At 45.0% G+C, this 17504-nt stretch overlaps 1 protein-coding gene across 1 annotated transcript in view; it reads right to left on the minus strand.

The window, feature by feature from the left end:
- The window catches only part of ephb1 (EPH receptor B1), a 413679-nt gene that overhangs the window by 71113 nt on the left and 325062 nt on the right, over positions 1-17504 (minus strand). The window contains exons 7-9 of the mRNA XM_033031666.1: positions 11763-11925; positions 4563-4671; positions 4099-4163 (exon numbers count right to left, since the gene is read on the minus strand). Coding sequence (XP_032887557.1) covers positions 4099-4163; positions 4563-4671; positions 11763-11925 — 337 coding nt within the window. The remainder of the gene's footprint in view (positions 1-4098; positions 4164-4562; positions 4672-11762; positions 11926-17504) is intronic.

A 17504-nucleotide genomic window follows, 5' to 3' on the forward strand; every position in this document is an offset into this window, starting at 1 on the left:
TAAACTGAGATTACTCGGGAATATATTCAATCTTGAGCTGTGACAGTGTTTATTTCGATATATTTTCAGATGAGTATGATTAGCCAGCTGGCACCATCTGGGAGCCTAACAACTTCCCATTAACAGGGTGCTGTGTATACATCAGTGCCATATAAGCTGTCAGACACATTACCATTTACTGCTGGTTACACACTCCTCTGAATTTACTCTGCACTAAACATGCAGTCATACATCCTTTAAAGAACTGTTGTCTAATTCCATGCTCACGGTTCACCAATCACTAGTCATCCACATCTTTGCTTAGTTTAGTTGAGTTCAGAGATACAGTATGGAAGCAGGTCCTTCAGCCCACCAAGTCTGTGCCAAACAACAATCATCTGTAAACTAGATTTATCCTACACACTAGGGACAATGTACAGAAGCCAATTAACCTACAAACCCGCAAGTCTTTGAAATACGAGTGGAAGCTGGAGCACCCGGAGTAAACCCACACGGTTACAGGGAGAACTTACCAACTCTCTGTACAGGTGGCACCTGTAGCCAAGATCAAACCTGGGTCTCTGCCATGGTAAGACAGCACCTCTACCGCTGTGCCACTCTTTGTTTCTGCACAAGTTTCATTATTCTCATTTCAGGGTATTAACCCAGTAAATTTCCACGGCCTGAAATTCATCTGCACCAAGGAGGTGAACTACAGTTGATCTGCAGCAACCCTCCTGGTGTTTTGGCCCTGGGTCCCAAGAAGTTGTCTGCATGCATTCCTCCATGGGCTGCACCACTGCTGACAGACGTGAAGGAGTGTAGAAGGCCTGGAGAGTGACGGGGTCATAGAGAGAGAGGCAGGAATCAAAGCCTGAATGGTATGCAGTCTGGCAATGCCTGGATATGCAGGATGGGGACTTAACATGGGAATGGGGTGTCACAATGAGGCTTCAGTTGAATCAGCATTCAGGATGTCCTGACAGGTTGTGTCATGGCCTGTTGTGGAAATTCCAACATACCAGGAATGCAAGAGGCTGCAGAGGGTGGTGGGCTCAGCCCAGAACATCAAAGGCACAGTGAAAGTATCGATATGAGGCACGGCTTCAATAAGGTGGCGACTTAAGCCTCGGTCAGGGGTCAGATTGGGAGTTATGGTGGTGATCATGAGCCAATCTGTGAGTTGGATCAAGAAACCAGGAATAGAATTGGTACTTGGATGTCTTTCAAAGGGTTGGAATCTGGATCGCAGGTTTTATTGGAGTTGGTGCCTTAGTGAGATAGTGAACAGGATATTGGGGCCTGGATCAGGGAAGTGGACAGTTGGTTCTGTGCATCGGGGCCCGGCCTGATGTTGAGGCCTCGGTTGAGGGCCAAATCGCAGAGTCTGGATCTCACTTTTGGATTGGATTGGGGGTTGGGACCTTAGGCAACAAAAGGGTTCTCAGATAGATCAGAGCTGTTCTCTCATGGTTGTTCTATGCTTACTGTAAAGGAACGGTGCCTAGGGAATTACCTTATCCCATGTGTGTCAGACTTGGAAAGGTGTCACAGGTTTATATGTGTATCAGGACAAGAGTTGCCTGGTGGAATTCCTGAAACGGCACACTTCTGTCCAGGAAACTGTCAGAATCCTTTGGTTTACTGATGGATTGTTTTACCTGTAGCACTGAACAAAACAATTTTGCTCGTCCCATGTGCTCAATCACTGTGCTCCTGCCACAGGCTGATGATGAAGGGTCCCGACCCGAAACGTCACCTACTCATTTTCTCCAGAGATGCTGCCTGATCAGCTGACTAACTGCAGCATTTTGTGTCTATCTTTGACAGAAGCAGGCAACTTACCCCAACCTACTCTTATTAACATTTACCCCACACAGGGGCAGCACGTCAACTAGCGTCACACTTTGCCACCATACACCCCTCATTTCCCTTCAGTTCAAACACCCACGTAATGTGTTTCTAAATGGTGACAAGACCATTGCATCAAGCACTGGTTGTGTATGTGTATTTCATTGTCATGCCATCCTCTGTGCAGTGCCTCTCTTGGTTCAACATTCAAGTTTATATCTGTGTTCCTTTATTCTAGACCCTCCACTACCACATCCCTTCATAATTAGTTAGTCATAGTCATAGAATGATAGTGTGGAAAATGGCACTTCATTCCAACTTGCCCATGCCGGCCAACATGTCCTAGTTACACTTGTCCCACCTGCCAGCATTTGGTTCATATCCCTCCAAACCAGTCCTATCCATGTACCTGTCTAAGTGCTTCTTAATTGTGGGGATAGTCCCTACCTCAACTACCACCTCTGGCAGCTTGTTCCATACATCCACCACACATTGTGAAAAAATTGCCCCTCAGATTCCTGTTAAATCTTTTCTCCTTCACCTTAAACCAATGTCCATTGATCCTTGATTCACCTACTCTGAGCAAGAGATTCTGTGCATCTACCCGATCTATTCCTCTCATGCTCTTATACACCTTTATAAGATCACCGTTCGTCCTCCTGCACACCAAGGAATAGAGTCCCAGTCTACTCAACCTCTGCCTGTAGCTCAGACCTTCTAGTCCTGGCAACATCCTCGTAAATCTTCTCTGTACCCTTTCCAGCTTGGCAACATCTTTCCTATAACACGGTGCTCAGAACTGAACACAATATTATAAATGTGGCCTCACCAACGTCTTATACAACTGCAACATGACCTCCCAACTTCTGTACGCCTCCATCAAATGATCTTCCTAATTATTCTAACAAGGGCAACTGTAATGTTTTAATCCCCCCATTTCAACCGGATACAAGATGGTGGCTCTATCAATGTCTGACTCTCTGGAGCAGGGAGAGCTGAGGATCCTGGCCTGGTCATGCATCCCTCCATCTCTCCCATTGCACTTCATGCAGTTGGAGCCAGCTAATTGTTTGCAGTTAGCCACCTCTGCTTCACATCCATTGCTAACTCACCTAACAAAACTCTCGCTTTTTAATCCTGAATGCTTCAGTCACAGCAACATCTACAGCCATTTAGGAGCTGGAAGTACCAATCAACACTAATTTTAGACAGAAAAAAAATGCCTTCTGATTTTACTCCTAAATTATCGAGCTCTAATTTACTATTCCGTTAGCCTTTCTGCAGCTTTTTGAATCCTGCTGCAAGTCTTTAATAATTTGTGTACTCCACATAGTGCTTCAATCCTCACTGTCCACAAAACACTCATATTTATCTCCTTTCAGTCCACGGTTTGTGATTTCACACTCACACTCTCTGCTCATTCACTTAACCTTTCTGCATCTCTACAACGTTGTACACCCACCTGGACTACGTAGCCGGCATCCTAGAAACATCCACCACAAACTGTCACCAAAAGTGAGATGTCAAGATCCACCCTGCTATCCTGACATAAGCCGTGACACCTTTAGTGGGCAACTGGCAAAGTCTTGTAATTTCCTATGGTAATTCCCTATGGTCTGGCAGCGATACGAGCCACATTGGAATATTTACTGCATTAAAGCTGCTTTAGAAATACAAGTTGTTATAGTTCATAGATTCACGGAGTGATACATCTGAGGAACAGATCCTTCGGCACATTGATCATCAATAATCCCATTTTCACACTAATCCTACCCTCATCCATTTTATTCTCTCCATATGGCCATCTCCCAAATTCTACCAATCTTTGAGGTGATTTAAAGAGTCAACTTAACCTACCCACCTGCATGACTTCGGAATGTGGAAGGAAACCCGACCAATCTCCATGTTGTGTCTCAAAAATAAACTAAACTAAACATTCAGAAGAACCCATATGGTCACAACTGTACGTTAAAACTCCACACAGATAACATAGAATTGGTTCTGGATTCCTGGAGCTGTGAGATATTGGCTCGACCAGCTGCACCACTGTGTCATCACATTTGAAATCAGTTAAGATTCTTCTGTGTTGGAGTAAGACAGGTACATGTAGCCTCAACGAGGAAGGATTCTGCCAGCAGACAATCCGGCTATGTTGTGGTCACTGCAACTGAGGCCAGCTTTCTGCTCCCAGTTGTTTTTTCCACATTCCTAAAGGAAGTGGTAAGATTTGAACTGTGTCGTTGGTGTTTTCTCTGGGGGCTCACTCACCTCGCCCAGTGCTGTAATGTTGGAGTTTGTCGCTGTACACAGCCTCTTTACCATAAGCACGTTTCCTGCAACAAAAACAAAGGAGTGAACCCTCGTGGTTGGAACAGCTATGTTGTCTGAAGAGACACAAGAGAAGTAAATGATGTGATTATTTAGACCAATGCCAGACTGTGTGAAATATTTGAAATTATCTTTGAGCATTTCTGCCGTATTTTCAATTAAAACTCTGAAAATGTGACACATATTGTTGTAGACTGGGAGATTTTCTGGACAATTGGATGTTGTCATTATTAATCATCCACCACACATTCTCTTCGCTTTATTTTGGGTGTTGCACAGTGGCATAATAATTTTGACCTGTGCTGTCTCCGGACATAAGACATCTTACTCCTAACTTTCAGTACCGTCAATAAAAATAATACAGCTCTATTTCTGAGTGTTGGACGATTCACGTTCATAACAACCTGCTGCAGATGATGGAGACGGCCACCAGCGAGACAATGAAGACCACTCCCGCAGCTGCTGAGCCTGCGATCAGCGGCAACTGTTCCCTCAGGTCAGACTTGTAGTCATCTGCAAGGAAGAGTATTGGAACATGGTGAGAAAGTTCACTGCCAACCGATGCAGTGATAAGTGAGGCGATCAAAATAAGTTAAGACTGGAGGCTCTGATTCAAATGCATCAGCACCACTTTGTCCTAGTTTATGTTAATATAGAATGCATGTCAAATGCACTCTGACAGCATCACACTCAAACCCGCGGCATCTTCAATAAGTGTATTTCCTGCCTATCACTGCCTTTGCTTCTAGGCTTCAGTTTAAATTGCCTTGTAATCGAGTTAGCCTAACTCATCCCACACTGTATTTCATTTCTGCCTTCTAAATTGCAAAGCTCTTGCTTCTAGTTTGTTGAAGGTCTAAAAAAAAATTGATTCTGGGAATCATGCTTTCTTTAAAAGGAGATCAGTCAGAATTGCATTCCAAATGTTTGGAATTATGGTCAGAGGGAAGAACAGGGTCACGGATCAGGAAGAGCCAGATGCTGGTTGAATGGTAAGGTTGGATGTCACAAACTATGCCGGGGCTCTAACTGAATGAACTCTGCATATGAGAAAGAGCACAATTAAAAAAAACGGGAAATGCAGGGAATGCTCTGCAGGTTTGGCAGCATATGTGGAGAGAGAATCAGGATTAATGTGGGAAAAACGTGATTTGTTCAAGAGTCAGAAAGCAGTATGGAAGAAACTGGTCTTCAGCTTGGATATCCAGGCCTTCAACTTCTGTGTCTTTTCCATAGGTGTAATCAAGAGCATTTCCTTGTCTTTGTTTGTCACAGAGGCAGTGTAGTGAAGGTTCACTGGATGATGGGTCCACCATAATGGAGAGATTGAGTCAACCCAGCCGATATTCTCCAAGAGTTTCGAAGAATGAGAAGAGGTCTCATTGAAGTATACAAGGTTTCACAGTTAATATTCAGAATTGGTGCATCTACTACTGACTGAGGAGTCTGGGACTAGTGGCACAGTTTGAGACCAAGAGGTGGGCTGTTTAAGAGAAATGTGTTCACTCCTAGGGTGGAGGACTTTGGTATTTACACCTGGGAAGGCTACAGAGGCTCAGTTGCTGTGTTCATTCAATGCACAGGTTGATAGATTTCTCGATAATAATGATGTGGACGATGTTGCAAGAAAATGGTGATGGATTAAAGATCAGCAACGGTTTTGATGAATGGCAGAGCGAGCTAGAAGGATCGATGACCTACTCTCTCTCCCAGCTCTTAAGTTCTCATCATCCACTTTGAGGGCATGGTGTTGAGTTTTTATGGGTTGGTTCATAGGCATCACCTTGTATTCGGGTCAATGGGAGAGTCATCTTCCTCTGCATGTTACCAGCTTGGATTTGCCCTGCTTTACAAACCATTGAATTGCTATTTTCCCCTCACATTCTGTAACTTATCTGCTCCTGGTAAAACCAGAATGGACCTTCAATCTTTTGACTCACAAGCTCAGTTGATGATTCTCAGTCCTGTTTATTTATTAATATGCTGCAGGCATCCTTCAATGAATATATTTACTCTATTTTACTGCAAGAAAAATTCTGCGTTTTTTCACTTCCCTCCGACATCCAATAATCCTGAATTTTTCAGTCGATAATAAGATTTTGTGTTGCACAAAATGATAAATCCCCTGTCGTACTGCACTGCAGACAAAATGGGAAAACTGTCCAGCATAACATTAATCTGTCCAGCTGCACGGAAAGAAAATCCATTTCAGCTAATGTACAGCTCTGATGTCCATGTTGTGATCAGCGAGTAAACCTCACGACTCTCAAAGATCGCAAGGTGGTGTGAGCAGGGAGGAGGCGAGGAGCTGTCCTTGTGGGAGAGAGTTCACTGCTGTATTGATCTTTGCCACTCCATCTTTCCCAGCACTGAGAATGCGCCAAATGGAATGGACACGGCAGGTAAAGCTAGTGCAGAAACACTGGTGACTAATTGTCAAGCTCCCGGCCCAATTCTCAAGCGTCAGAAGGAGATTGGGAGGGCTGTACTGCGAGTTGCCAAAAAATCCTCTCCACTGGTCACAATACAATACAATTTTATTCGTCACATTGCACATAAAGTGCAAGTGAAATGAATTTGCCAGCAGCGGTACAATGATAAAGAACACACAAAAACACAATAAAAATTTAACACAAACATCCACCACAGCATTCATCACTGTGGTGGAAGGCACAAAAATTGACCAGTCCTCCTCCATTTTCCCCCATGGTCAGGACCTCAACCCTCTGCAGTCGCTGCCAAAGATCCTATAGCGGAGCAAGATAGCTTACTCCTGCGAAATGCAATGGGCTGACGTGTAGTACGCTACGGAGGGGATCCTGGGCATTTTCCCCCGCCCATTTTAGTAACCGGAGCCTACCTGACCCGACCCGACTCGCAGTGTAATCAACTGCAACAGTTTGTGTGTGTGATATAGGGTTAGATTCATAATTCTGTCAGTTCATACTTCTGTTAATTCTTGTTAAAGAATAAAAGATCTGTCAAGAATAAAATTTGACTCTGGTAATTGTCTTTTTTAATGTTTTTTAAATCATTTCTTTTTAAATGGCTCACAAGCAGTGTTTGAGTTGATTTTGTAGTAACCGGAACCTACCCGACCTGACCCGACTCGCAGGGTAATTAACATTGCGGGGGAACAGTTTTTGTGTGTGATATAGGGTTAGATTCATAATTCTGTTAGTTCATACTTCTGTTAATTCTTGTTAAAGAATAAAATGTTTATAAACACACATACATGAATGTGATATAAATGTATATAATCATATAACACACACAATTATATTTCTTCTGATTTTTATATCCAATGATGAACTTTATTTCAGACTAGACAAGGGACATTAAATAAGAAACATTGTAAACCTCCCCGCACCTTCACACACACTAGGCCCTATCTCACCCCTCAACTCTCTCTTCCCCCCCCCCCCCCCCCCGCCCCCCCGGCACTCCCTCGCCTCCCCCCACACTACAATGTCTCCCCTCCTATGCCCCTCTCCCCGCTGTTCCGGGCCGCACACCCCCTCTCCCCGCTGCCCCGGGCCGCACACCCCTTCTCCCCGGGCCGCACACCCCTTCTCCCCAGGCCACACACCCCTTCTCCCCGGGCTGCTCTCCCCGCTGCCCCGGACCCCCTCTCCCCGCTGCCCCGGGCCGCACACCCCCCTCTCCCCGCTGCCCCGGACCCCCTCTCCCCGCTGCCCTGGGCCGCACACCTCCCTCTCTCCGGGCCGCACACCCCCTCACCCCGCCCAAGTCAAAGACCAAAGCGAAGATACGGGTGCGGAGGCGGATGTAAAGAGCTGATCTTTGGCCGGAAGCAAGATGGCGGAACAAGATGGCGGAGGCTGGTTGCTAAAATGGGTCCTATAATCACCCATGAATCTGCCCATGACCGTACAACGCGTTTGCGTGAGAGTAAGCCATCTTGCTCTGCTATAGGATCTTTGGTCGCCGCTGCGGGCGTCCAGATGAATGAAAGTCAAGGTAAGTCCTGAATCGGTGCCTCCCCCACCGGAGACCATGGCTTCAGGTTGGTGTAGGCCTACATCAGGAAAACCAAATTTCACCCTCCAAATCTCAGGCCAGTTTAATTTTAATTTAGTTTTAAGCTGCAGCACGGAAACAGGCCCTTAGGCTCACGGAGTCCGCACCGATCAGCAATCCCCGCACATTAACACTGTCCTACACACACTAAGGACAATTTACACACTTATATCATGCCAATTAACCTACAAACCTGTACGTCTTTGGAGTGTGGGAGGAAACCGAAGATCTCAGAGAAAACCCACGTGGTCATGGGGAGAACACACAAACTCTGTACAGACAGCACCCGTAGTCGGGATCGAACCCGGGTCTCTGGTCTAATTTGAGGAAGGACATTCTTGCTATTGAGGGAGTGCAGCGTAGGTTCACAAGGTTAATTCCTGGGATAGCAGGACTGTCATATGATGAAAGAATGGAGCAACCAGGCTTGTATTCACTGGAGTTTAGAAGGATGAGAGGGAATCTTATAGAAACATATAAAATTATTAAAGGATTGGACACGCTAGATGCAGGAAACATGTTCCCAATGTTGGGGGAGTCCAGAACCAGGGGCCACAGTTTAAGAATTTGGGACCACAAACCAACTGCAACAAAAATCAAATTAATTAAGTTGCAATAAAAGTAAACCAAACATTGCGGTTTATTTCCAAAGGAATTCATTGAAAAGTAAAGAAGTCGTGTAATTTTTTATAGAAACATATATCATGGGAATGATATTCAACACGTTGCAATGATATCTTGATATTAAATCAGGTAGGTTTTACTGCTGTCAGCGTAACTTATTCATTGCTGAACTGCGATTCTATTTCACAGGCTGTAAATCGCAACCTTCGGATATTATTCGGATGTGATATCAGGTAAATACCACTATAATATGCTCTGTGCACATTGATGACATTGGCACTGGGGGGGGGGGGGACTGTGCCTGAAAGTACCAGGTCCAATATTTCCATGGGAGGTGCTGAGAGTCATGGACTTATCCAGCATGGAAACAGGCCCTTTGGCCCAACTTGCCATGCTGACAAAGTTGCCCCATCTAAACTAGTCCCACCTGCCCCAATCCCTCTAAACTTTTCTGATCCAAATACCTGTCCAAATGTCTTTTAAATGATGTTATAATACCTGCCTCAACCACCTCCTGTGATAGCTCATTCCATATACCCACAACCCTCTGTGTGAAATAGCTGCCCCTCAGGTCCCTATCACATATTTCTCCCCTAACCTTAAACCTATGTCCTCATGTGTTTGATTCCCCTACCCTGGGTAAATAACTGTGCATTTATCCTAACTATTTCCCTCATGATCTTATACAGCACTATAAGATCACCCCTCATCCTCCTGCGCTTCAAGGAATAAAATCCTTGCCTGCCTAACCTTTCCCTTAAGCTCATGCTCTCAAGTCCTTGCAATATATTTATAACTCTTCTTTGCACTCTTTCATGCTTAACAACATCCTTCCTATAGCATGGTGACCACAACTGAACAGAATACTCTAAATGTGGCCTCACCAATGTCTTGTACAACTGTAACATAACATCCTACTCAATACCCTGACTGATGAAGGCCAATGTACTGAAGACCTTTTTGACCACTAGTGATGCCACTTTCGAGGAACTATGCACCTGCACTCCTAGATCCCCCCTGCTCCACCACACTACCCAGGGCCCTGCCATTCACTGTGAAGGTCCTGCCCTGTTTGACTTCCCAAAATACAACACCTCGCACATAAACTTCATTAATAGTTCCTCAACCCACTTGCTCAACTGATCAAGATCGCGCTATAATCTTTAAAATCCATCTTCGTTATCCACAAGACCATCCACTTTAGTGTCATCTGCAATCTCACAGATCACGACTTCGATATTCTCATTCAAATTGGCGATATAAACCACGAACAGCAATGGGCTCAGCACCGATCCCAGAGTCCCACCACGAGTCACAGCCCTCCAGTCTGAAAAACAATCTTGCACCATCACCCTGCTGCTTCCTTCCATTAAGTCAATTCTCTATCCAGTCGGCTAGCTCTCCGTGAATCCCATGCGATCTAACCTTCCAGAGCAGCCAATGATGCAGCACGTTATCAAATGCCTTGCTAAAGTCCACTATAGACAATGAATTTACCCTCTTCAACCTTTTAGGTTACTTCTTCAAAAAACTCAAGATTCGTAATGAATGATCTGCAATATTCCAGGTGAGACTCCACCTGGAGTATTGCGTAAAGTTTTGGTCTCCTAATCCGAGGAAAGACATTCTTGCCATAGAGGGAGTACAGAGAAGGTTCACCAGACTGATTCCTGGGATGTCAGGACTTTCATATGAAGAAAGACTGGATAGACTCGGCTTGACCTCGCTAGAATTTAGAAGATTGAGGGGGGATCTTATAGAAACGTACAAAATTCTTAAGGGGTTGGACAGGCTAGATGCAGGAAGATTGTTCCCAATGTTGGGGAAGTCCAGAACAAGGGGTCACAGTTTAAGGAAAAGAGGGAAATATTTTAGGACCGAGATGAGAAAAATATTTTTCACACAGTGAATCTCTGGAATTCTCTGCCACAGAAGGTAGTTGAGGCCAGTTCATTGGCAATATTTAAGAGGGAGTTAGATGTGGCCCTTGTGGCTAAAGGGATCAGGGGGTATGGAGAGAAGGCAGGTACAGGATACTGAGTTGGATGATCAGCCATGATCATATTGAATGGCGGTGCAGGCTCGAAGGGCCGAATGGCCTACTCCTGCACCTATTTTCTATGTTTCTAATATACAAAACCATGCTGACTATCCCTTATCAGAGCCTGCCTATCAAAATCATTCAGAATACTTTCCAGTAACTTACCTACCACAAATGTTAGGCTCACTGGTCTATAGTTCCCAGGCTTTTCATTGCAGCTGTTTTTCAACATACACACAACATTAGCCACCCTCCACTCTTCCTGCACCTCACCCATGTCTAGTGATGATTCATATTTCACCGGGAAATGTGCTCAAATACTGGAAAACGTTCCCAAATGCACATAAAATAAACAAACACAAGTGGATTTCCTCTAATCTATTTTCTAGGCTTTCCACTTGATTACAATAGCTTTGCTTTTTTTTAAATATTTCAGATGAACATTTTTTTTAAATAGCTGTAATGAAAGCTGAAGAGCCAGAGGTTGCAACAAACTAGCTGTAACCAGATCCCAAACAGAGAACCCAACATGAGAGATTGATCACCTTTGGCACTATTTCAACACAGGTGCTGGTGCTGGAGTGGCAGTGCCAGTCCTCTCTCCTATGGGCATGTTCCTGGCGTGATCCACTCACACTGCCAGGAACTCATAATGGCGCCAGGCCAGGAATCTCAGATGCAGAAGGAGAGACAGAGCCACAGGTGGAAAACATCAGATAATCAATGAACTGGAAGACCCTTTTTTATTCCTTTCTCCTTCCTTCTCCGGCCTCCCTCCCTGCCTGCCTGCCTGAAGATGGCCACGGTCATTGGGGGAGGTTACATCTCCCAGTTAATTAAGAGCTTTGCAAACACCGCGATCGACTTCCCTTGGCAGCATCCCACTTGCCAGGCTTACCATCTGTCAGTGTTTGGAAACACATTTTGCCGCTGTATCTCCCGAAGCCGGCGACTGTCCGGGCTCGCACCTGCACCACGTACACCACTCCAGGCCGGAGGCCCTCAATCCGAGCTGTGTTTGTCAGGCTCTTCACCATTGAGGAATTGAACTCGTTCTGATCCTGAAAGACAAAGCACACTCACCCGCTTTTTATTGCAGAATAATACATCAAAGTTGCATGCATTTACCTCATGGTGCCTGCGCTGACCTGTTGGAAACAATCTCCTTCTTTCTTGGCCTGCAGGCTTTCAAACTTATCCAATTCCCTTTGGAGTGTTATCATGGGCTCTGCTTCCTGTGCCCTTTCATATCTTAGGAACTCCCTGCATAAAAAATGCCTCGAAACTCACTCCCACACCAAAGCACCCGAAGTACTACAAAGTACAGGCTGCCCCCGGCTACAAATGCCTGACTCACACTCCCTACCTACGAGAGAGCTCCCATCATATTAATAAATGTAATTTTGATGTACATTCATACACTTATAACTATGGGTGGCATACCTAGTTTCCTCCACCTCCACTGCTATTTTACTTCGGAGTCACGTGAATGACTACGTGAAGAATCCCGCCAGGACGCATGCGTGTCATATCGCTACACGCATTGCAATGAGTCACAGCAGGGGGAACGACGTTCCCCTTAGCTGCAGAATTTAAAAGCCGGGAACAGCAGGTAAGGAGACTCTGCGTTCTTTCCACTTACTTTATCACAGGTGGAGGCATGGACAGATCCAAGAGAAACAAGAAGGCTGCGAAAAAGCTGGCGGGGGAGAACCGCGGAGAAGCGGGCAGCCAGCAGCAGCCAACGGCACACCAATCTCCCGCAATGGGAACATCTGTGCCCGACTTCGCCCCCGCACCGGCCAAATCAACACCGCGGCCAGGCGGTAAAGCGAAGCAAAAAACTGACAGAGCCGTTGACTCCGATGAGTCCGACTTTGAACTGCCACGAGCGGCCAGTGCCCGTGAGTATTGGGGCCGGTTGGAGCGGCTTCAGGAGTAGCCGCGAGCGGCCAGTGCCCGAGAGCATTGGAGCCGGTTGGAGCGGCTTGAGGAACAGGAGCAGCCGCGATTGGCCAGTGCCCGAGAGCATAGGAGCCAGTTGGAGCGGCTGTTGGAGCAAATACTCCAAAGTGGCAGGCTCCGGGAGATGGAGACTAGTCACAGTGGGCAGCTAGTAAGTCCTACAGCAGTACCTCTTGTAGGGCTGCACAGTGTTTCTCCCTCATCAGAGGGGAGTACGGGGGGTCAATTCTGGGCTGACCCTGAAGAGGGGTGTGCAGAACATACTCCTAGTGTGCATGGGGTGCAAGAAAACCTATTGGATATGGTGTCCCAGTTCATTCAACCCGACTAAACTGGCCAAAACCTGGAACCTAAAATAGCTGCGTATCGACTACATGTCATTCAATCAGCTACAAGGACAGGCATTACTGGACACCACAGCAAGACACTTACCACCAGGGAACTGCAAATCACTGAATGTTCCCAGTGTCAACCAGTGTATTTGGAAACATGTCGGAGCATCAATCAGAGCCAGGGACTTGAAACTACAAAAAGTTCTGAAAGTCCTAACAGCGGGAATTACGGCTTTCGCCCGCACAATCAACGAAAAAGACATGACACAAGATCACCAGGATGCACTGGCTTTATTTTGCAACTCCCAATACGAGTTAAATAGTATTAGGAAGAGTGCCATCCAACCGGCTTTAGACCCCAAATTTGCAGGCCTGTGCAAACCTGGAACCTCCAAACCACCAATATTACTATTTGGAGGTGACTTATCCAAACAGGTAAAAGAACTTAACGAAGAGGCTAAAACCCTGGGGCTCATTAAAGCAACGTCTAAAAACTACTTCGGCCAGAAACAGCACCCCTACGCACCCACCAGCCGGACAAGACAAACTGGTGAAAGCTCGAAGGCCAGGTACACTCAACATCGGTCTTTTTTAGGCCATGGCCCAGGCCGGCCTTCCTGGAAAATGCGCAAACCCTCAACACCGACCCAACTACAGACCCAGACACCGGCGCCTCATCGTCCACGGAGGATACTGAAAAAGTAATAAACCTACCACTGGTAACCATGGAGGTAGGTGGGTCTGGTTCCTTACGAATTGAAGGGAGCATGGAGGTTGGTGGGAGATTACACTCCTATCTGGATGCATGGAATAAGTTAACTACCGACACTTATATTTTAAGCAGTATCCAGGGTTATACCATAGAATTTATACAAAAACATAACCCTCCAGTTCAGCATGTACCGAACCGAATGTTCGTGCTTACAGGCAAAGAAAAATCAAAAGCACACGCTGAACTACAGCGGCTTTATAAAAAAGGAGTAATTAAGAAAACCCAACACGAATCACAGGAATTCGTGTCCAATATCTTTATCAAAAACAAGAAAGATGGTGGTTGCCGCATCATCATAGATTTGACTCATTTGAATACTTTCGTACAATATATTCATTTCAAGATGGAAACCTTTGTTACTACTAAGCAATTGATTTCCAAAGGTTACTACATGGCAAGCATCGATTTAAAAGGTTACTACATGGCAAGCATCGATTACCCATCAGAGGTGACCACAGATGTTATTTAAAATTCAACTGGATGGGTCAGCTCTGGCAGTACAGGGCACTACCTAATGGTCTAACATCAGCCCCCACTAAAATTTTGAAACCAGCCCTAGCGTTTCTGCGGAAACAAAAACACATGGTAATGGCATATCTAGATGACATACTTATTGTGGGCAAAACTTTGGAATTGACTAAACAAACCGTAACAGCCACAAAACAATTATTTGAAAAACTGGGGTTTATCATCCATCCAGTTAAATCTAAATTAACGCCTTCAACCACAATGGATTATCTAGGGTTCACCATTAACTCAGTTCACATGTCAGTGACTTTGCCGAAAGAAAAGGTTACAGCCTTAATAGAGGCTTGCAGCAAAATCATTGACATCACTAAACCATCCATCAGATTGGTAGCAAGAATAATTGGCAAAATAGTGGCTGCGTTTCCAGCCACACAATTCGGATGGTGGTCATTTTGACAGACCAATGAAGCTACCAACAGAGGCCATAATGGAACTAAAATGGTGGAAAGATAACATTAGGCATTGTTCCAATCCAATCATTATCAGCAGACCCTAGGGCAGCAGCAACAGATGCATTTTCGCTGCATTGGGGGAAATTGTTTATTTATGCATTTCCTCCTTTCTGCCTCATCAGTCGGGTATTAAGGAAAATACAGCAAGACTCTGTGTCTGGTATTTTGATAGTACCCGATTGGCCTACTCAACCATGGTTCCTGGTGATACTCGACATGGTATTAGAACCATGCATCACCATCCATCATAGACCTAATTTACTGGTTCATCCCGTAACAAGGGAAAGTCACCCATGTCATAATTATATAAACCTATTAATTTGTAGAGTTTGAAAGCACCTCTACTACACCTGGGACTGACGGACCGAACAGTGGATATTATTTCAGCGGCCCACAGACAGTCCACCAAAAAACAGGACTTGGTGTACATCAAGAAATTGGAAATGTACTGTCACAACAATAACATCACCCACAGATCTATGAACATCCCGTCTGTTCTGGAATTCCTGGCAAGCCTCCATTACGATGAGGGGCTCAGTTATAGTGCCATCAACTGCGCCAGAAGTGCTCTGTCAACATACCTGTGGCAAGGAACAGAGCGGCATTCTGTTGGGACACACCCCCTGGTAACTAAACTCATGAGGGGCATTTTTAATGTTAATCCCCCAAGAACCAGGTACTCCCAAATATGGGATGTGAGCATTGTACTGACCATGTTAAAAGAAACTGGTCTCCAGCTACAGCTCTGTCCCTACAGAAACTGACTATGAAAACAGTCATGCTGATGGCCTTGGTCACGGCACAAAGGGTCCAGTCGCTACAGAAACTAAGGCTGGACAACATGACTACTTCATCTGGAAATTTAACTTTTCACATCAATGAATTAGTCAAACAGAACAGACAGGGGTCAGCAGGCCTAAAAATAGAATTCAGGGCCTACCCGACAGATGATCGTCTCTGTATTGTAACACTTGCTATTATATATGGAGTATACTAAGATCATCAGAGGCAAAGAAATGGCACTTTTAATCAGCTACAAACAGCCACACAAAAAAGTGACAGTCCAGACCATCTCGAGATGGCTAAAACTGGTCCTAATAAAGGCTGGAGTAGACACTAACATTTTTAAATCTCACTCCACCAAGGCTGCAGCTACATCGGCAGCTATGAAGTTGGATGTTCCTATGGACCAAATCCTCAAGACAGCAGGATGGTCAATGGAGAAACTTTCCAACGATTTTATAACAAACCAGTAATTGAACCTGGAACATTTGCAGAAACAATTTTAAGTTCTGTAATATAAATTTACCCCATGAATAGGGGCTATAATTTGGTGTTAATAAATTTATCGTTGTTTTTCAATATCGTATTGATGTCTAGTAATGTTAACACTATTCTCCTCATAACCAAGGCAGATGTGATGCATGGATTCGTTTCCATGGCATGGAATCACAGAGCTTTAAAATCTTCACGTAGTCACTCACGTGACTCCGAAGTAAAATAGTAAGATTAAACGAGAACTTACCAGTTCGAAGTTTGATCATTATTTTATGAGGAGTACGTTGGGGGAATACGTGCCCTCCGCTCCCACCCTTGATCATATACTCAACTGGTATCTTCTTCTCTAATCTTACTATGTTTAGTCATTACAGTTATCTTTGATTTCACACCGCTGCTTTGAAGAATGACACGCATGCGTCCTGGCGGGGTTCTTCACGTATTCCCTCAACGTACTCCTCATAAAATAATGATCAAACTTCGAACTGGTAAGTTCTCGTTTAATCTTACTATTAATTGTCCTTGCTTTGTCACCATTCATCACATTACTGTGGAAGTACAGTTACCACAGAGTGATTTTAGTGTATTTTCTGACTTTTCGGACAAAATCATTTACAAAAACGTACAGTAATCTGTTTGTTACATGGGGACAGTCTGTAGTGGAATAACTTGAATTGCAGAGACAGGTTAACCTATTTGCTGCTTTTATTTAGCACCAGCAAAGGGGAATGAGCTTAATATTTGTGTTTTCCACTCACCCAGTCTCTTGTCATTTCTGCTGCGGGGGGATTTATCTCTTCCCAGAACTAATCAATGACTGCCCAGATCAGCGTGGTTACATAAGAGCAGTTCCCTAAAGTTGCTGGCAATGGTTTAAAATGTGTGCAGCCACCACAGTGTAAATCACACCAACACAGTAGGATGACTTCATAAAAATGATCTCAGCTGAGTTACTGAATTTGACTACACACAAACATCGGGAGAGTTCAGTAGATTAACACAGAGCTCTGGCTACCGAGAAGCTCTGGACCTGACAGGATGTACAAGGTGGATTAACGTTAATTGTGACCTGGCCATCTACATGTTAATGCTGGCTGTGAGAAATAAGGCAGCCTAGTACCATCCTGGGGTGACACCGTGGTGCAGCCAGTGGATCCGCTACCTCACAGCACCAGAGACTTCGGTTCATTCCTGACCTCGTACCGTTTGTATGGAGCTTGTACCTGACCCTTGTTTCCAGCTTGTCTCCGGGTGCTTTGGATTCCTCCCACATCCCAAAGACTTATGGATTGTGCAGTTTAGTTTAGTTCAGT

Source organism: Amblyraja radiata, chromosome 13 (assembly GCF_010909765.2).
Source record: "Amblyraja radiata isolate CabotCenter1 chromosome 13, sAmbRad1.1.pri, whole genome shotgun sequence".
Taxonomy (NCBI): Eukaryota; Metazoa; Chordata; class Chondrichthyes; order Rajiformes; family Rajidae; genus Amblyraja; species Amblyraja radiata.